This window comes from Tamandua tetradactyla, chromosome 15 (assembly GCF_023851605.1).
Source record: "Tamandua tetradactyla isolate mTamTet1 chromosome 15, mTamTet1.pri, whole genome shotgun sequence".
Taxonomy (NCBI): domain Eukaryota; kingdom Metazoa; phylum Chordata; class Mammalia; order Pilosa; family Myrmecophagidae; genus Tamandua; species Tamandua tetradactyla.
This window is the reverse complement of record NC_135341.1, coordinates 27,500,616-27,522,429: the sequence shown is the minus strand read 5'-3', so window position 1 is coordinate 27,522,429 and position 21,814 is coordinate 27,500,616. Positions and strand designations below refer to the sequence as shown.

The 21,814-nt window shown below is 36.8% G+C and overlaps 1 protein-coding gene across 9 annotated transcripts in view; it reads right to left on the bottom strand.

Moving 5' to 3' along the window:
• The window catches only part of DNAH12 (dynein axonemal heavy chain 12), a 313,559-nt gene extending 292,347 nt beyond the window's left edge, over window positions 1–21,212 (bottom strand). For 8 of the 9 annotated variants that reach the window (XR_013162717.1, XM_077128914.1, XM_077128917.1 and 5 more), the window contains exons 1-4: window positions 20,620–21,212; window positions 19,800–20,029; window positions 13,696–13,777; window positions 13,512–13,538 (exon numbers count right to left, since the gene is read on the bottom strand). Coding sequence is in view for 8 of the 9 variants with exons in the window: in XM_077128914.1 (XP_076985029.1) it covers window positions 13,512–13,538; window positions 13,696–13,777; window positions 19,800–19,969 (279 nt within the window). In the remaining variant the exon portion in view is untranslated. The remainder of the gene's footprint in view (window positions 1–13,511; window positions 13,539–13,695; window positions 13,778–19,799; window positions 20,030–20,619) is intronic. The other variant, XM_077128915.1, reaches the window with a different exon arrangement.
• Between the last annotated feature and the right edge of the window lie 602 nt (window positions 21,213–21,814).

Genomic DNA, 21,814 nt, shown 5'->3' with positions numbered 1-21,814 from the left:
CCAAGTACGCAGACATTAAATAGCTCCTGAATACATGAACTCATTATAGACAAGGAAGATACTGTCTCAATTCTCCAACCCATAGCAGTAGTACAAAGCAGTTCAGGGTCAAGCTCTAAAGTAATTATATTAAAAATCTAGGCTTGATTAAATTCATAGGGTCAGAGATCAACATACAGGTTACCAGGGGCCAGAGTGGGGATAGAGAATGGGAAGTTAATGCTTAATTGTTAGAATTTCAGCATGGGGTGATAAAAACGTTTCGGTAATGGAAAGTGGTGATGGTGGCACAACATTGTGAATGTAATTAAAACCAATGAATCACATGTTTGAATGTGGTTAAAAGGGGAAATTTTAGGTTGTATATATGCTACTAGAATAAAAATCGCAAAAGAAAAGGACTATACAACACAGTGAACCCTAATGCAAACAATAGACTATAGTAATAGTATAATTATAATAATATTCTTTCATCAATTGCAAAAGACTGAGTCAAAGTGTTAATAATAGGGAAGTAAATGAGAACTCTGTATTTTTTGCATGATTTTACTGTAAACCTACAACTGCTGTAATAAAAATACTTTTAAAAGCTAAAGCTTGAATAACATTATTATATGGCTAATAGTGACAAGAAATTTAAAATTCATTATTCTAACTATGCATTCTTTTTTTTTTAGTGCTAAAATACAGGAACAAACCAGGCTAACTATGTATTCTTAACTCATGCCTTTTGGTTTTTTAATGCATTTATTTCCCAAAAAATATGCATTTGGCCCATAGAATTAAAGTATAAATTCTTCTGGGGGCCAAGATGGCGGCTTAGTAAGGTGCACGCGTCTTAGTTCCTCCTCCAGAACAACTACTAAATAACCAGAAACAGTGCAGAACAGCTCCTGGGGCCACGGCAGGGACCGGACACACAGTGTACCCCAGTTTGAATTGGCTGGTCCGGCTGGGGGAATCCACTGCAGTGAGCTCCCCGAGCGGCACGCGCTTCCCCGGGCTGCGGTGGCTGGCGGCCAGCGCCCCTCCCTCCCTCCTTCCCGGACGAGCTGGGAGTCTCAGAGAGGCGAGTTTCCCAACCCATGGCGGCCGACACCCCTCCCTCGCGGGCGGCTTCTCAGACCGGCTACGAGTCTCGGATCGGCGAGTTTCCCAGGCCGCGGTGGCTGGCGACCGGCTCCCCTCCCGCACAGATGGCTTCCCGGTCTGGCGGCGGGTCTCAGATCACGAGTTTCCCAAGCTGCTGCCGGCGACCAGTGCCCCTTCCCCACAGGTGGCTACTCGGAGGGAAAGGAAAGAGTCTCCAAACAGTAGCAGGGACTGAGCCCAACCAAACACCAATAGTGGCGTTAATGGACAAATTCTGACTAGTTTCACTCAGGCGAAACTGATCAAGGAGGAAGTCGCCTATTGGGCTAACTGAAAAAGAGGAAAGGGGGCGAAACAGAGCCTTCTGTGACTGTTTCTACGGAGGCTTTGTTGCCTCTGGGCTCAGCACTGGGATTACACAGGGTGCAACTGCCCCAAACACAAAAACAGGCTGCTTTCAGGGCTCTCTACCACATGAACCTTCCCCACGGGAGGGGTGAAACGCAACTCAGGTGGAGTCCCTCTCTCAGGGAATTCAGATCCCAGGACTTCGCAATTTGAAGCCATTAAAACAAGCCTACAACCTTTCCTCTGTCTCCACCACACACCCAGCAGGGAGAGCCTTTCAAAGTTAAAGGAGCCAAAACATTTTTGCTGGTAGGACCGGCAGGCAGACAAGAGCCACATACTGGGCAGGATAAGAAAAACAGAGCCCAGAGACTTCACAGGAAAGTCTTTCAACCTGCTGGGTCTCACACTCAGGGAAATCTGATTAAATGCCCAGGCACCAGCAAAAAATAACAAATCACACCAGGAAAATTGAAGATATGGCCCAGTCAAAGGAACAAACCAATAGCTCAAATGAGACACAGGAGCTGAGACAACTAACTCTGAATATACGAACAGAAATGGAAAACCTCTTCAAAAACCAAATCAATAAAATGAGGGAGGACATGAAGAAGGCAAGGGATGAACAAAAAGAAGAAATGGTAGTCTGAAAAAACAAATCACAGAACTTATGGGAATGAAAGATACAGTAGAAGAGATGAAAAAAAACAATGGAAACCTACAATGGTAGATTTCAAGAGACAGAGGTTAGAATTAGTAAACTGGAGGATGGAACATCTGAAATCCAAAAAGAAACAGAAACTATATGGGAAAGAATGGAAAAATTTGAGCAGGGGTTCAGGGAATTGAATGATAATGTGAAGTGCACAAATATACGTGTTGTGGGTGTCCCAGAAGGAGAAGAGAAGGGAAAAGGAGGAGAAAAACTAAAGGAAGAAATTATCACTGAAAATTTCCCAACTCTTATGAAAGACCTAAAATTACAGATCCAAGAAGTGCAGCGCACTCCAAAGAGAATAGATCCAAATAGGTGTTCTCCAAGACACTTACTAGTTAGAAAGTCAGAGGTCAAAGAGAAAGAGAGGATCTTGAAAGCAGCAAGAGAAAAACAATCCATCACATACAAGGGAAACCCAATAAGACTATGTGTAGATTTCTCAGCAGAAACCATGGAGGCAAGAAGACAGTGGGATGATATATATAAATTACTAAAAAAGAAAAACTGCCAAACAAGACTTCTATATCCAGCAAAATTGTCCTTCAAAAATGAGGGAGAAATTAAGACATTTTCAGACAAAAAGTCACTGAGAGAATTTGTGACCAAGAGACCAGCTCTGCAAGAAATACTAAAGGGAGCACCAGGGTCAGATATGAATAGACAAAAGAGAGAGGTATGGAGAAGAGTGTAGAAATAAGGAAAATCAGATATGATATATATAATACAAAAGGCAAAATGGTAGAGGAAAGTATTACCCAAACAGTAATAACACTAAATCTTAATGGACTGAATTCCCCAATCAAAAGACATAGACTGGCAGAATGGATTAAAAAACAGGATCCTTTTATATGCTGTCTACAGGAAACACATCTTAGACCCAAAGATAAACATAGGTTGAAAGTGAAAGGTTGGGAAAAGATATTTCATGCAAATAACAACCAGAAAAGAGCAGGAGTAGCTATACTAATATCCAACAAATTAGACTTCAAATGTAAAACAGTTAAAAGAGACAAAGAAGGATAGTATCTACTAATAAAAGGAACAATTCAACAAGAACACATAACAATTATAAATATTTATGCACCGAACCAGAATGCCCCAAAATACGTGAGGCATACACTGCAATTACTGAAAAGGGAAATAGACACATCTACCATAATAGTTGGAGACTTCAATTCCCCACTCTCATCAATGGACAGAACATCTAGACAGAGACTCAGTAAAGAAACAGAAAATTTGAATATTACAATAAATGAGCTAGACTTAAGAGATATTTATAGGACATTACACCCCACAACAGCAGGATACACCTTTTTCTGAAGTGCTCATGGATCATTCTCAAAGATAGACCATATGCTGGGTCACAAAGCAAGTCTCAACAAATTTAAAAAGATTGAAATCATACAAAACACTTTCTCGGATCATAAAGGTATGAAGTTGGAAATCAATAATAGGCAGAGTGCCAGAAAATTCACAAATACATGGAGGCTCAACAACACACTCTTAAACAACCAGTGGGTCAAGGAAGAAATTACAAGAGAAATTAGTAAATATCTCGAGGCGAATGAAAATAAAAACACAACATATCAAAATCTATGGGACGCAGCAAAGGCAGTGCTAAGAGGGAAATTTATTGCCCTAAATGCCTATATCAGAAAAGAAGAAAGGGCAAAAATTCGGCAATTAACTGTCCACTTGTAAGAACTGGAGAAAGAACAGCAAACTAACCCCAAAGCAAGCAAAAGGAAAGAAATAACAAAGATTAGAGCAGAAATAAATGAAATTGAGAACATGAAAACAATAGAGAAAATCAATAAGACCAGAAGTTGGTTCTATGAGAAAATCAACAAGATTGATGGGCCCTTAGCAAGATTGACAAAAAGAAGAAGAGAGAGGATGCAAATAAATAAGATCAGAAATGGAAGAGGAGACATAACCACTGACCTCACAGAAATAAAGGAGGTAATAACAGGATACTATGAACAACTTTATGCTAATAAATACAACAATGTAGATGAAATGGATAAGTTCCTAAAAGGCATGAACAACCAACTTTGACTCAAGAAGAAATAGATGACCTCAACAAACCAATCACAAGTAAAGAAATTGAATCAGTCATTCAAAAGCTTCCCAAAAAGAAAAGTCCAGGACCAGATGGCTTCACATGTGAATTCTATCACACATTCCAGAAAGAATTAGTACCAACTCTGCTCAAACTCTTCAAAAAAATCAAAGTGGAAGGAAAGCTACCTAATTCAATCTATGAAGCCAACATCACCCTCACACCAAAACCAGGCAAAGATATTACAAAAAAAGAAAGCTACAGACCAATCTCTCTAATGAATATAGATGCAAAAATCCTCAACAAAATTCTAGCAAATTGAATCCAGCAACACATTAAAAGAATTATACATCATGACCAAGTAGGATTCATCCCAGGTATGCAAGGATGGTTCAACATAAGAAAATCAATTAATGTAATACACCATATCAATAAATCAAAGCAGAAAAATCACATGATCATCTCAATTGATGCAGAGAAGGCATTTGACAAGATTCAACATCCTTTCCTGTTGAAAACACTTCAAAGGATAGGAATACAAGGGAACTTCCTTAAAATGATAGAGGGAATATATGAAAAACCCACAGCTAATATCATCCTCAATGGGGAAAAATTGAAAACTTTCCACCTAAGATCAGGAATAAGACAAGGATGTCCATTATCACCACTATTATTCAACATCATGTTGGAGGTTCTAGCCAGAGCAATTAGACAAGAAAAAGAAATACAAGGCATCAAAATTGGGAAGGAAGAAGTAAAACTATCACTGTTTGCAGACGATATGATACTATACATCGAAAACCTGGAAAAATCCACAACAAAACTACTAGAGCTAATAAATGAGTACAGCAGAGTAGCAGGTTACAAGATCAACGTTCAAAAATCTGTAATCTTTCTATACACTAACAATGAACAAGCTGAGGGGGAAATCAAGAAACAAATCCCATTTACAATTGCAACTAACAGAATAAATTACTTAGGAAGAAATTTAACTAAAGAGACCAAAAACCTATACAAAGAAAACTACAAAAACCTGTTAAAAGAAATGAAGAAGACCTAAATAGATGGAAGGGCATACCGTGTTCATGGATTGGAAGACTAAATATAGTTAAGATGTCAATCCTACCTAAATTGATTTACAGATTCAATGCAATACCAATCAAAATCCCAACAACTTATTTTTCAGAAATAGAAAAACCAATACGCAAATTTATCTGGAAGGGCAGGGTGCACTGAATCGCTAAAAGTATCTTGAGGAAAAAAAACGAAGTTGGAGGTCTCACGCTGCCGGACTTTAAGGCATATTATGAAGCCACAGTGGTCAAAACAGCATGGGACTGGCATAAAGATAGATATATCGACCAATGGAATCGAATAGAGTGCTCAGATATAGACCCTCTCATCTATGGACATTTGATCTTTGATAAGGCAGTCAAGCCAATTCACCTGGGACAGAACAGTCTCTTCAATAAATGGTGCCTAGAGAACTGGATATCCATATGTAAAAGAATGAAAGAGGACCCGTATCTCACACCCTATACAAAAGTTAACTCAAAATGGATCAAAGATCTAAACATTAGTTCTAAGACCATAAAACAGTTAGAGGAAAATGTAGGGAGATATCTTAAGAAACTTACAATTGGAGGCGGTTTTATGGACCTTAAACCTAAAGCAAGAGCACTGAAGAAAGAAAGAAAGAATTGGGAGCTCCTCAAAATTAGACACTTTCGTGCATCAAAGAACTTCATCAAGAAAGTAGAAAGACAGCCTACACAATGTAAGACAATATTTGGAAACGACATATCAGATAAAGGTCTAGTATCCAGAATTTATAAAGAGATTGTTCAACTCAACAACAAAAACACAACCAACCCAATTACAAAATGGGAAAAAGACTTGAACAGACACCTCTCAGAAGAGGAAATACAAATGGCCAAAAGGCACATGAAGAGATGCTCAATGTCCCTGGCCATTAGAGAAATGCAAATCAAAGCCACAATGAGATATCATCTCACACCCACCAGAATGGCCATTATCAACAAAACAGAAAATGACAAGTGCTGCAGAGAATGGGGAGAAAGAGGCACACGTCCACTGTTGGCAGGAATGTTAAATGGTACAACCACTGTGGAAGGCAGTTTGGCGGTTCCTCAAAAAGCTGAATATAGAATTGCCATATGACCCAGCAATACCATTGCTAGGTATCTACTCAGAAGACTTAAGGGCAAAGACACAAACGGACATTTGCACACCAATGTTTATAGCAGCATTATTTACAATTGCAAAGAGATGGAAGCAGCCAAAATGTCCATCAACAGACGAGTGGCTAAACAAACTGTGGTATATACATATGATGGAATATTATGCAGCTTTAAGACAGAATAAACTTATGAAACATGTAATAACATGGATGAACCTAGAGAACATTATGCTGAGTGAGACTAGCCAAAAACTAAAGGACAAATACTGTATGGTCCCACTGATATGAACCGACATTAGAGAATAAACTTGGAATATGTCATTGGTAACAGAGACCATCAGGAGATAGAAATAGGGTAAGATAATGGGTAATTGGAGCTGAAGGGATACAGACTGTGCAACAAGACTGGATACAAAAACTCAGAAATGGACAACACAATACTACCTAATTGTAATGTAATTATGTTAAAACACCGAATGAAGCTGCATCTGAGATACGGTTTTTTTTATGATTATTATTATTGTTTTTTATGTTTTTAATTTTTAAAAAATTTTTTTCTCTCTATTATCGTTTTATTTCTTTTTCGTTGACTTTCTATTTCTTTTTCTAAATTGATGCAAATGTACTAAGAAATGATGAATATGCATCTATGTGATGATATTAAGAATTACTGATTGTATATGTAGAATGGAATGATTTCTAAATGTTGTGTTAGTTAATTTTTTTAATTAATAAAAAAAAGTATGAATTCTTCCTTTAGCAAAAAATGATGTCTCTTTATTGAGTTAAGCCATGTACTTCTAAAGTCTTTCTTGAAAACTTCCTCCTTTATGCCCTCACTGTAGTCCTTTCATACCTCTATTACAGCACTCATTATTTTTTATTGAACAATAATTTTTATCCATTCATCAAGCATTTATTGAGTACTTACTCTGAGTCAAGACTCTAATACTAGTCGTTAAAGATACAAAGACAACTAAGAAATAATCCCTAGACTCAAGGCTAAACAGCAGATAATTATAATACACAAAAGGATAAACACAATAACAATGTGTTAAGTAAAATAACAAAAATAATGTACTGAGTAAAATAATAAAAATGAACAGGGTATTATAATGGGAACAAAAAGGATTCCATCTAGCCAAACCCAAAGGAATAGGGGAAGGTTTCCTGTGGGCTGATTACTCAGTTGAGTCTTCTTCAAGGATGAATTTGAGAAAGGTAAATAAAAGAGAGTATGAATGATGGAGGGGAAGGAATGCCAGGGAAAACCAGTGAGGTAAGAAATGTCATATTTCCTCAAGGAAATAAGCATGTTCATGCAAATGAGCATGAAGTATAAGACAGAAAGCAGTGAGGAAAGAGGTTGGAGAGCCAGTAGGTTCATATTACAGAGGGACTTGCATGTCACAGAAAAGATTTAATTCTATGGGCTATGAGAAGCCACTGAAGACTTCTATAGTTGAGATGAAGAGATGAAGGTCTGATATAAGATAGAGCAAGAAGATTGGAGTAATATTTGTAGCCTTTGGAGACTAATCGGATGGCAAGTCTGTAGTTGGAGAACTTAAGAGAGGTAAGGGAATTCAGATATTTTAAGCATGGATGACTGGATAGACAGTGATACAATTAGAATAGAAGAAAAGTATAAAGAGTAGTCCCATGGAGGAAGCTCATGGGTTCATTTTTGACATGTTGCATTTGAGGTATTTTGTGCACAAATCTCAAGGAGACATTAATATACAGAAAAGAGGTAAAATCAGGAAAGGAGAAATCTGCCAGGGAGAGTCAAGGAGAGAGAAGGGGTTTATAACCAGGTACGGAGAAATAAATCCATGAAGGTGACAGAGAAGTAATGGTCAGAGAACCAGAACAGTTTGGAACTGTCGTGTACCCCAGAAATGCCATGTTCTTTAATCCTCATTAATATTGCTGGGATGTTTGTTTGTTTGTTTTTGTATGCTGTATGGTGGGGGTCACATTTCATTCTTTTGCTATGTGACTATGTGTGGGATCTCCTTTATTGCTTCCATGGAAATGTGAGCCACCGCATAGTGGGTGGGACTTTTGATTAGGTGGTTTCCATGGAGATATGTCTCCACCCATTCAAGGTGGGGTTCCTTACTAGAGTCCTTTAAGAGGAAATCATTTTGGAAAAAGCTTTAGAGGCCACACAGCCAGAAACCTTTGGAGATGCAGAAGGAAAATACCCTCAAGGAATCCTTATGAAATGAGAAGAAAAAGCTAGCAGACAACACCATGTGCTTTCCCAACTGACAAGTGTTCTGGATGGCATCATTATTTCTTGAGTGAGGTGACCTCTTGTTGTTGCCTTAATTTGGACATTTTCATGGCCTTAGAACTGTAAACTTGCAACTTAATAAATTCCCTTTTTAAAAGCCATTCCATTTCTGGTATGTTGCATTCCAGTAGCTTTAACAAACTAAAACAGTAATAAAAAAGAAATGAATGGCCAACAGTGTCAAAATCAGCTGGAATCGTCACTGATTTTTTTATTCCAGCCACTCTAATATGCACATAATGATACCTCCTAGTGATTTTAATTTGCATTTCCTTAATGGATAATAATGCGGAAAATCTTTTATGTGCTTATTTGCCATCCAGCTATCCTCTTTGATAAAATGCCTATGCATGTCTTTTGCCCATTTTCTAATTAGATTGTTTTTATGCTGTTGGGTTTTGAAAGTTCTAGGTACAAGTCTTTTGTTGGAGATGTAATTTGCAAATATTTTTCCCAGTGTGCAGCTTCTCTTTTCATCATCTTAACAGGGTCTTTTACAGGGCAAATGTTTTTAATTTTAATGAAATACAATTTTTTCTTTTATGGATTGCGATTTTGGTTTCACATTTAAGAACTTGTTGACTGGTCTTAGGTTTTGTTCTAAAAATTTTATATTGTTACATTTCTCCTATGTTTTCTTCTAAAAGATTTATAGTTTTATATTTTACATTTAACCTTATGATTATATTTAGTTAATATAATACAATACAATTATATTTAGTTAATATAACACAAGGTATACAAGGTGCAAGGTTTAGGAAAAAGTTTTATGGTTGTTGTTTGTTTCTTATTTGTTTGTGCTTATGGATATCCAATTGCTCCTCCTCATTTGTTGAAAAGACTACCATTCCTCCATTGAATTGCCTTTGACTCTTTGTTAAAAATCAGTTGCTGTACTTGTGGTACAGCTCCTAGCCGTCAGATTGCCAAGAGCAATGAGTTAAGGAGTGTATTAGTTAGGGTTCTCTAGAGAAACAGAATCAACAAGGAACACTTGCAAATATAAAATGTATGAAAGTGTCTCACGTGACTGTAGGAATGCAGAGTCCAAAATCCACAGGGCAGGCTGCGAAGCCAATGACTCCAATGGATGGCCTGGATGAACTCCACAGGAGAGGCTCACCAGCCAAAGCAGGAATGGAACCTGTCTCCTCTGAGTCCTCCTTAAAAGGCTTCCCATGATTGCATTTAGCATCACTAATTGCAGAAGACACTCCCCTTTGGCTGATTACAAATGGAATCAGCTGTGGATGTAGCTGACGTGATCATGACCTAATCCTATGAAATGTCCTCATTGCAACAGACAGGCCAGCGCTTGCCCAATCAGATGAACAGGTACCACAACTTGGCCAAGTTGACACCTGTCCCTAACCATGACAAGGAGTAAAAGACTATTTTCACATCCAATTTCCTTTCTTAGACTGCAGGACACTAGAAGACAACAACTATTGAGGAACAGTAAGGAATACTATACACATATACACAAATATGTCTTGCAATCCACCTAGACTCACATTAAATACTTTTGAATATTCTGGGGTTGTTTTATATCAGTTCTTATACACTTGGTAAAGAGGTAAAATCACAGTCAACATCTTAAGACAAGTTGGAGGCAAAGGTAGGAAGAAGGGGGCACTAAAAAAGAAAATCCTAAAACATGGAATAGTTAAAATGTGCTTCTTGGAAGTGTCTTCAATCCATATGGTGGTATTGGCCTCAGCCCTGTATCTCCAAAGAGAACTTTGAGGGACTTGAAATGCCTGTAATCCCATTTGGGAGCATGTAGCATTATATCCTCATCTATGTAAGCAACTCCAGAAATTCCCATACCCTTTGTTATAAAAGAAATTTTACAATACCCAGATACATTCCAAAGTACATTGGACAGATAATTAAAAAGCACTGGCAAAATCCCTTGAGGGACTGGAGAAAAAACATGGAACTATTAAACTTTCCCACCTGGGAAACCCTTGATACTCTCTCAAACATTAGGGACTCCCAAGTTAATAGGTCAAGACGTTGATCTTGAGGCTTGCTGTTATGAAACTTATATCTGTAAAGGAGAAGCTAAGCCTACCTATAACAATGCCTAAGAGTTACTTCCAGAAAACCTCTTTTGTTGCTCATATGTGGTCTCTCTCTCTCTCCTTTCTCTCTTGCTCTCTCTCTCTCTGCCGAACTCTGCAAGTAAAATCATTACCTTTCCCCGCTATGTGGGACATAATGTCCAGGAATATAAGGCTCTCTGGCAACATGGGACATGACTACCAGGGACAAGCCTGGCCCCAGAACCATAGGCTCAACAATGCCTTCCCAACCAAAAGTGGAAGAAGAAATGTAACAAAATAAGGTATCAGTGACTAAGATATTTCAAATAGTTGAGAGGCTATTCTGCAGGTTACTCTTATGCAAGATTCACCTAAATATTTCTAATCGCCATGGTATTACATGCCCCAACCAACAGTATTCCTGTAAATCCTAAAGAATACCCAGGGCTCTATATGAGACTCTACAAAAGTTTCATTCAGCCTAGATTGTATAATAATAGTGACTAAATGTACAAATTTTAAAAATGTTTGTGCATAAGGAAGAACAAAGGAATGTCATTACTACAGGGTGCTGAAAATAGATGGTAATTAATATTTTAAAATTTCACCTTATGTGTGAGACTAAAGCAAAAAATGTTTATTTGGTACAAAATTTATATTTTGACTAGTGCATTTCCTAACATAACTTATGTAGATAGCTTGATCGAATACCATAAGTACTTGGAATCTAGGGCATGAGATTTTGTTGGGTTGTCCAGAGTGATGCCCCGATGAATCCCAGAGTGATTCAATCAGTGAGTGGAAAAGTATATAAAGTCCCCTTCAGGGAATGGTGAGAATGGGGAGAAATTCAACTTCCCCAAGTTGAATTCTTCATATTCTCACAAGCAGTGTGGACAACCAAAGCTATAGGCTGAGCTCCCAATCTTGGGGTTTGTTCATATGAAACTTACCCCCACAAAGGATAGGTCAAGTCTACTTAAAATTTAGGCCTAAGAGTCACCCCCAAGAGAACCTCTTTTGTTGCTCAAATGTGGCCTTTCTCTCCAGCCAACACAACAAGCAAACTCACCACTCTCCCCCTGTCTACGTGGGACATGACTTCCAGGGGTGTGGACCTTCCTGGCAATGTGGAACAGAAATCCTAGAATGAGCTGAGACTCAGCATCAAGGGATTGAGAAAACCTTCTCGACCAAAAGAGGGAAGAGTGAAGTGAGACAAAGTGTCAATGGCTCAGAGATTCCAAACAGAGTCAAGAGGTTATCCTGGAGGTTATTCTTACTCATTAAATAGATATCACCTTGTTATTCAAGATGTAAAGGAGAGGCTGGAGGGAACTGCCTGAAAATGTAGAGCTGTGTTCCAGTAGCCATGTTTCTTGATGATGATTGAATAATGATATAGCTGTCACAATGTGACTGTGTGATTGTGAAAACCTTGTGTCTGATGCTCCTTCTATCTACCTTGTCAACAGATGAGTAGAACATATGGAATAAAAATAAATAATAGGGGGAACAAATGTTAAAATAAATTGAGTTTGAAATGCTAGTGATCAATGAAAGCGAAGGGTAAGGGGTATGGTATGTATAATCTTTTTTTTCTATTTTCATTTTATTTCTTTTTCTGTTGTCTTTTTATTTCTTTTTCTGAATTGACGCAAATGTTCTAAGAAATGATAAATATGCAACTATGTGATGATATTGAGAATTACTGATTATATATGTAGAACAGAATGATTATATGTTAATGCTTTCATCTGTTAATTTTTTAAATTAATAAATAAATAATTTTTTTTTAAGTTTTATTCACTTAGTTTATTTTTAAGAAACCTATAACGTCCAGATGGTTCATAGGTCAGATAAACCCTGAAACTCAGAGTTACCAGTCTCTCCAACAGCATAAACAAATTGCATTCCCCAACCCCATAACATCAACACCCCTTTTCAACATGAAGAAATTAGAGTTGCCATTGCCCATATATCCCTAAAGAGTGGGAGAAGGATCAGAGGAGAAGGAGGAATTGTATCAGAGAAGACAGAATTAACAAATGAATATAACTACTGAATCATTACATTGATATTTTCTTTTTTAGTCTCCAGTGTCTTAGAGCAGTTAGAAGGAAATACCTGAACTGGTGGAACTGTAATCCATATCATACTTTGAAATTTGTTCTAAAACTACTTGTTAAAATGTACTTCAAAATTTATTGCTCTTGTGTATATGTTATATTTCACAATAAAAAAATGTTTAAAAAATTTACATATTGCGATATTTCCACCAATCATATCACAGTCCCATGTTGTCACCCATGCACTGCTTTTTTTTTTTTTTTAATCTTTAACACTTAGCATGTGGCTACCATATTAAAGCTTCTTAATAAGGATTTGCTGAATGGGTAAAGAGCCATCATTATATTAAACCCTTGCCCTAATAAAAAGAAGGGGGAGATACATTTCCTTTATAATTGCCACTGAGAATATTTCTTTTCTCAGCTGTTTAGAATAAGAACTAAAATGTTTACACAGATGATTCTCAAATAATGGATACTAAGAAAAATACAACTCTTAAAACTCATAGTGTCCTTCATAAGATGTTTGTTCCTTTGGGTGGAGAAAATAAAAATATCAGTTCTAAATTTCCTTCTTTTATAGAATGATACTTAGGACGTGCTCTTAAGGAACTATGTTTACTAATTTCTCTGAACATTTTCAAAATAAGAATTATAAAAAAGTGAACTCACTCCTTTTTTTTTAATTTCACTGGTCATCTGTCAAAAAAAAACAAGGCATAATTAAATCAAATATAAAAATTAAATATAGCTTTAAATATATCTGTTATTCTTTTAAAATATTATATTGATATTGAATTAAAATAATAATTTAAATGGTAAGAGAATAAAATTTTTTAAAGCAAAACAAACTTACAGTTGGAGGATAATCTGGCTCTGGTAATGATGGTACTCTTTTACTCAACATTCTGTTTAAATTTTTTTTTGCTCCATCAGTTCTGAAATTTATATTTAGAAAAATGCATGACTCTCTCAAAGATAACACTAGTATATATAATTAAAACATTATAAGAACTTTTTTTTAACTTCACTAAAAGAACAGCTATTCAACAGTTCTTTTATCTTTTCTGTGAGAATTGAATTTTCTGTGAGAAAAAAAATCCCAATAGCCATTATTTTCAAATTTTTATGTGTACATGATAAGACAAAATAAAAATTAATTTGTTCCTTCTTCAATGATAATTTATTGACTATTTTGAAATTATTCCTGATGCATAGTGAGCCCTTATATATTATTGGTGCTCAAATGCCATGTCAAAGAAGCCTTCCCCTGTTTTGCTCACTGCTCTATCTGCACCAACTAGATAGAGTCATCAAAATGTAGGAGCTCAATGAATATATATTGAATAAATTCTCACAATAGTAGGTTTGGAAAAGATCTCACATGTCTAATTTAGTACTTTACCTGATGTATGAATACTCTCAAGAACATTGAGTTGTAACCCTAGGGAAGGGGTGGTCATCACTTTTTGAGATAGTCAGTTTATTGTCAACTAGCTCATATTGTTAAAAACAACATTTTTATACCGAGTTGTCACTCATAACTTCTAGTCTCTGTAGCTACAGAAAAAGTCATACTTTTCTTCCACGTCACACTTCAAAACCTTAATGATACTTATCCTGTTCCTTCAATTATTCCTGACAATAAGTTACAACTTATTATGTTGTAGACATTGGGTAAAGATCTTTACGTGCAGAGATCTCATTTAACTCTCACAGCAACCCTAAGAGGTAAGCATGATTCTTATCTCCATCTTATACATAGGAAATTGAAGATAAGTTAAGGTTATATGACTTGCCAAATCACATGGCCAGTAGGTTGCAGAGATGGGATATGAACCCAGGCCTGTCTGAGAACAGTCTATGCTCTCGCTCAATAACAAATCAGCTTCCTTCAAATAATGTGGTTTCAAATTTCCTCACTATCATGGTCATTGACCTCTGTAACCACTCTGGTTTACAAAAGTTGCTCTTAAACTGTGATCCCAGAATTCCAGATGCTGTTTGATAGTGTAGTGCGAAATTTTTCTCTCAACACAGTCTGTATTTACTAATTCAGATGAAGACTTAATTAGCTTTTTTGAGTACCTTCATTTGCCTGTTGAATCTTACTGAGTTTATATCAAATTAAAATCCCTAAAACTTTTTCGCATGAAGTAGAACATGAGCCTGGAAAATCCTCCTTCCTCTTTTCTTTGTTAATCTTTCAGGCCCAAACCAGATTTCCCCTTATTCATCTTGTATCCCAGAACAGTCCAGCTCTGTGATTGCTGCTTTTAAGGAATTTGTCTTATGCTGTAGTATGCCACTGGCATTAAGCATAGGCTGGCTTGTACTGTAATTATCCCAACATAAAAATGTCTAATTTCCTCAAATCCTTTAGATGTAAATGTCAGCCTTTAATGGCTTACTATTAGCAATAATTTCTCTAGCCTGTATTTTTTCCACTGGCTATAAGTAAAAAGGACTGGAAAAATATGAGTGAGTCTTTCATTCCTTTCTGTTTTTGCTTACTGGATTAACAACTCAAAACAAAGAAATAAACAAAAAATGGATAATTTCAAATGATTGTGTAAGAGACCACAGGCAATGAAGGAGGAAAATACTGGTCTGAATTAAGAGAGAGATGATGACCAAGGAAGAAGGTAAGCTCATTCCTGGGACACAGGAGAGCTGAAAAAATGATGTTGAATGAGCTAAGTGTTCCCAAGAAGTGGTTGCCTCAGGTCCAGTTCTGCCCACAACTCCTTACATCCTACCTCACTCCTGGTACTCTTTCTGTCCACAGGTCTCATCCCACCTTTGAAGTAGGTCTGCATTTGTATTGCCTAACAGGTAGAGGGAGTGAAGGGATGCAGAATCTCTAAGGCCATGGCTGTCTAGAAAGATCTATTCTTAGTATTTAAAACCTTTCATTCCAAATGCATTTTTCAATAGAAACAAATGGTGGTTCTAATCTCAGTATTAATACAAGACTATGCATCAAGTTTTGTTTTTTTTTTTTTTTTTGACATGGGCAGGCACCAGGAATCAAACCCAGGTCCTCGGGCATGGCAGGCAAGCACTCTTACCTGCTGAGCCACCATGGCCTGCCCTCATCAAGTAATTTTGATGCAGTATTTTTTATTAAGCACTCAATGAAAGTGGTTCTACTTAAAGATCTATTCAAAGAACAGTAAGAGGTAAATCTCCTCCTTAATAATTCATTCATCCACTCATTCATTCATCAACAATAACATACCAGGCACTGTGTTTTGTGTCAGAATCTTATCCAAAAATATGGCAAAGATAAGTGGAGGAAGAAGACAACTAAAAAAATAAATAACATTTCATTGTGTTACAGTATACTCTGCTCTTTCTGCTTGTGTCATTCCACTCTTCTAGTTTCCCTCCTGCCTCATTGGTTACATTCCTCAGTCTATTTGCTGAATGAGGCTTCTCTACCCAATATCTAAATATTATAGTTGTTCAAGTCTTAATCCTGGGTCTTTTCTCAATTTTTACTCTCCCTCTAGGTGATTTCAACTGTTTCCCATAGTTTAGAAATCATCTAAATGCAGGTGACTCCAAAATTTGAATCTCCAGCCAACTCCTTATATATCCAACTGTCTACTTGACATATTTTCCTTTAGATGTCACATAGATACCTCAACTTTAAAAGAGAATCATTGAATTTTAGCTCCCATATCTTAGACTTCCAGTATTTTATAAGCAGCTCTACTGCTGTTACCAAAGCCAATCCAACAGCAAGTACTATTGATTCTGGATTCAAATCATATCCTTGTAAATCTACTTCTCTCCTCCATCACTGTGTCCAGCCTCATCCAACCCACCATAAGTTCTTACCGATGTAACTGCAATAGCTTCCAAAATGGTCTCCTTGTTTCCTTCTATGCTTGCTCTGTTCCCCTCCACCTCAGTCAATTCTCCATAGCTAGAGCATATTTTTTACATGTAAATCAGATTTCATTTCACTTCCCTGTTTAAAACATTTCCATGGCTTTCATTGCCCTTAAAATAAAATCCAAACTCCTTATCATGCTCACAAAGCATTGTATGATCTGCCCCATCTTCCTTGCCATCTTCACCTGATACCAATCTTTCTCAAGCCCATGATATTCTAGTGACACCAGCCCTTATCACCCCCTAGAACACAGTCAGGGCATTCATATTGCAGGGCTTTCATGCTTACTATTCCCTTTGCTAGAGTGCTTTTTCCATGTTTATTTAAATGACTGGCTTCTTCTCATTCTTTAGTTCTCTACTGAAATACCATCTCAGCAGACTTTTCCTCACCACCTACCATGTCACTCCCTATCCCACTACCTTATTTCTTCATATCTAAAAGGTTAAAATACCACCACCCCTTTTTTAAAACAGGTTTACTGTTTGTACAACTAGAATAAAACTTCTTAAAGACAGGGTCCTTTCTGTCATTTTCTCTATGATCCCCCCAGTTAACATACAGGTTCTCTCTGTAACAACAGGTACTTAATATATACTGAACAAACTGGGGTAAGAAAAATTTAAGAAGGGGTTAAAACAACATGTAGGAGATTAGAAGAAGGCTTCCCAGAAGTGGTGATCCATAAGCTAAGCCTTGAGGAACTAGAGTAAGTTCTCAGGCAGATGAAACAAAGAAGGAACCTCCTGAGAGGACCTCTAAGCTGTGAAAAATATAGTATATTTAAATGCAATAATGTGGGATAATGAAAGGCTTTGGAGTAAGAACCACCTGTTATCCCTAGGTAACCCCCTACTCTCTAAGACTGCTGAATCATTGAATAGAATCTTAGAAACGAAGAGGTTAATGTGGGGATGGATCTCTAAAAGTACATGGTACTGACATCAGTTAGTATACTTTATAAATTTAGGTTTAAATATGAGTAGATGATTGATGGAGTAATAAGAATGTAAATCTAAAGAATTTATATGCATTAACTCACATGCTTAATTATAAGAAAAATATAATTAATGAAAAATTGAATTATTAAATTGGCAATAATATGATCATCAACAATGTAACAGACAGTAAAATTTAGTCGGGTACATAAGAGTCACCTCCAGAGGACCTCTTTTGTTGTTCAGATGTGGTCTTTCTCTCTCTAAGCCCAACTCTGCTAGTGAAACCATTGCCCTTCCCTCTACATGGGACATGACATCCAGGGATGAAAATCTTCCTGGTGGTATGAGAGATGACCTCCAGGGATGAGCCTGGCCCTAGCACCATGGGATCAACAATGCCATCCTGACCAAAAGAGGGAAAAGAAGTGGAACAAATAAGGTATCAGTGGCTGAGAGAGTTCAAATAGAGTCAAGAGTCTACACTGGTGGTCACTTTTACGCATGCTTCAGTTAGACATTGCTACCTATCATAACTTGCCAAACCCCAACCAAAACTATTCCTGCCAATCCTAAAAAATAGCTAGGGCAATAAACAAGATTCTACAAAGATTCCATGTACTAAAGTAACTTTATGGAAACCTACAAACTCTAGATGGGTCTCTGGACCAGATAAGTCCTGAAATGCAGAGGGGCCAGCCCTTCCAGAACATAAACTAGTTCCATGTCCCTATTCCATATGCTTGACAGTTCCTTCCAACATGGAAACATTAGAATGGGTAAAGCACAAATACCACTAAAGAGTGGGAGAAAGATCAAAGGTGATGGTGGAGTTATACAGAAAAGGCAGGGTTTAACAAATGAGGATGACTCCTGAATCATTGTATTGATATTTCTTTCAGCCTCCAGTACCTTAAAGCAGCTAGAAATAAAAACCTAAAACTTTAGAATCATAACCCATACCAAACTCTGAAATCTGTTCTACAACTAATTATTGCAATGTATTTTGAAATTTATTGCTTTTATGTATATATGTCATTTAAAGAAGAGGAGCATAACAGAGAAGATAGAATTTAACTAATCAGTATGATTGCTGAATCATTATCTTGATATTTCTGTTGGTCTCCAGTGTCTTGGAGGAGCTAGAAGAGAAAATGAAAAACTGTGGAACGGTAACCAATATCAAATTTTAAAATCTGTTCTATAACTACTTGTTAAAGGAAATTTGTTGCTTTTTTGTATATATGTTATATTTTAGAATTTTAAAAAATTTAAAAACAAGGTAATACAAACTCAAAAAAATTGATCAGGTACAGAAATGTTTATAAATGAGACAGGCCATGAAGGGAAAGAATGATGCAGAAAGGTAAGTTCTCTCACTAGAGAGAAACTCCTTGTTTTATAATTCAGTGTTGGGCTAGTATCTCCTAGATAAGATCCATGTCATCTTCTTATTACTTATCCCCAGAGTCCAGCAGAGCCAAGTACCTAGGAAGTTCTCAGTTGGTGTACCTAAATTAGTTTTAATTTCCACTAAAGTGAGGGGGGGCGGTTATTGGACCACGTTTTCTTTTGCATAGAAAACAATTTTAAATACAGGTAGTTTTAAGATATTCATTAAATACTTGTTCAAATGCAATGGTATTTGTGGAGGCTCAAATGATTTGGTCTTACTTTCAGGGGTCAGTATCATCAGAATATATTGAGAGGAGGAACAGTGTGGTGCTTAATGTATTTGAACTGTAAAACCCAACTGAGTTGAATCCAATCTCCAAACTCTATCACTTCCTAGTTATGTGATCTTGGCCAAGTTACTTAATTTTTCTGCACCTCAGTTTCCTCATCTATAAAATAGAGATAACAATAGTACCTACCTTACAGGATTGTTGTGAGAAGCAAATGATTAATATAGATAAAGTAATGAGAACAATCCTGATTAGAATAAGCACTATATACTGTATAGTATTTGTGTTATTATGATTACTTTTCCAATCATTTTCCTAACTGAACTTGAAGATGGTATTTTGTCCATGAACTAAACTACACAGTTAAAGCTTTTTATGAGTATATGAAACCAATCATTTTACTTTAATTCTAAGCAAGAATTGTGCTACTTACACTAACTGATTAATTTTCTTTTGCTGCTCCTTGGATCTTCTATAACTCAGCAGCTTACTCTGTAATGGTGTGTCAACACCTATGTCTTCTGGGGGACGGACAATGGGAGGCAACTTCAAATTTAAAGCTTCTTTTACTGCTGCAATAGCAGCTTTGCTTTCATCTGACATCTTGGTCCCCTAGAGATTAAAATATTCTCTATACTCAGAGATGAAAAAGTCCATAAAGCCCTAATTGTAAAAATAAACAAACAAAAACAATATGCTCATTAACAATTGAATATATTCATAATATATCTTATATGTCAACACCAGAAATTAAAATTCTCGGCCTTTTTATATCTTCCTCCCAAATACGATATTAGTTTTTAGAATGGCCGTTGAGATAAATGAAGAGGAATCCCTGTTACAGTTCTCACATCGATTTGCTATTAAGAAATGCAGCAAGTGTCTTCCCCTTTGGGGCTTCAGTTTCTTGGCAGACGAAATTAAGGAATTGGATTAGGGGCTCTACAAATATCCATACACATCTAAAATTCCGGGTTTAAATTTCTCCCTAAGATGCAAACTATAACAAATAAATAATATGGTCACTGAGGTAAAACTCCCTCCCCACAAAAAGCTGAACTTTGAAGCCATTATTTTTAAACACCAATATTGTCTTAGTTTTGCTTCCAACCCTAGCAAGAGTGATGCTATGATCAAGCAAAAATAGGAATACTTACAGCATTGCAAATCTAAATGTCATGTAAATGTTGGACAATTAATGGTGATACCAACTGTATTTGCCACGGGTGCCCACAGAACGTGGAGATTCCTACCTTGAAAGACTATTTCTGCTGGTACCCAAATCGCGGTCACCTACCCTGAGAAGGAGGCCAAGAAAAAAAACTGTGGACAAAAAAAGTACTTGTCCGATTGTTTTTTCACTACTTCTCGGCTGCGCAGATAAAAGGAAAACGTTCAATGAGTTTCTCCTCTGGTTGAAGGAAGGAAGATAACAGCGGAGCAGCAGGCAGAGAGCCGCCGCTAGCCTGATAGAAACAAAGTCGTCGCCATGGCAACTGGCCGCAGCCGCAGGGACTGGGTGAAGGTTGCCTGGACAGGCAGTTGCTTAGCTGCGACAGATTAGGATTGATTACCTGCCTCGGTAATTCATTACTCAAGTAAGTGGAAGGTGAGTGAGTGAGATTTCTTTCTAACTGCCTTCCCTTGGAAGAAGTATGGGCAATCAGGATCCTCAAATTCTGGAAAACTGCAGGACTGGAAATTTGGATCTGTTGGAAAACAGATTTTTGTAAATTCTTGCTCTCAGAGAAGGATCAAGTCTTCAAGTGCCCCTTCCTATAATTCTTGTAACTAATCAGCAATATAATTTATCTTACTTCTCTATTTGTTATTTGTTTATACATCACTTTTCCTTCAGGAAATCCTTGACAAAATCAAACAGGCTTAGGTATGTAAACTGTATGAGTATGGTTAGAGAGAGAAATGTGAAACTTTGCTATTTACAGCTGCACAATGCATATTCTAAATAAACAACAATAGCCTGTATAGATTACCATGTGCCTAAGTAGAATTTGGGGTTGAATAAATCTTGTCAGTGTATTGCTGGCATATTCATTCGACAAACATTTGAAAAACTTCTATATGCCAGTCACCATATAATGACTTTTTTTTAAAAAAAAAAAAAGAGAGAGTAAAACCTACACTACTGCATCTTGCACAAGGTGGGTGCTCTAAAAAATGTCATTTGAGTGACTGAATGAGCAAATAAAATTTCTAAGAAGCCTACAAAAGCAAGCTATCGTTCTGTGGAAAACAAAATACTTACATAAGTATGTGTCGGTTTTTGATGTGTTAGTGTAACTAGGCTAAACTACAAGGACTGAAGGAGTAGCAGTGTTTGGTGTCATACACATCTCTCCAAATTATTCAATCAAACACTAATTTCTGTGAAGCTATTTTGCAGCTGTAATTCAAGCCTGAGTCAGTTGACTTTAGTCTAGCGAAATT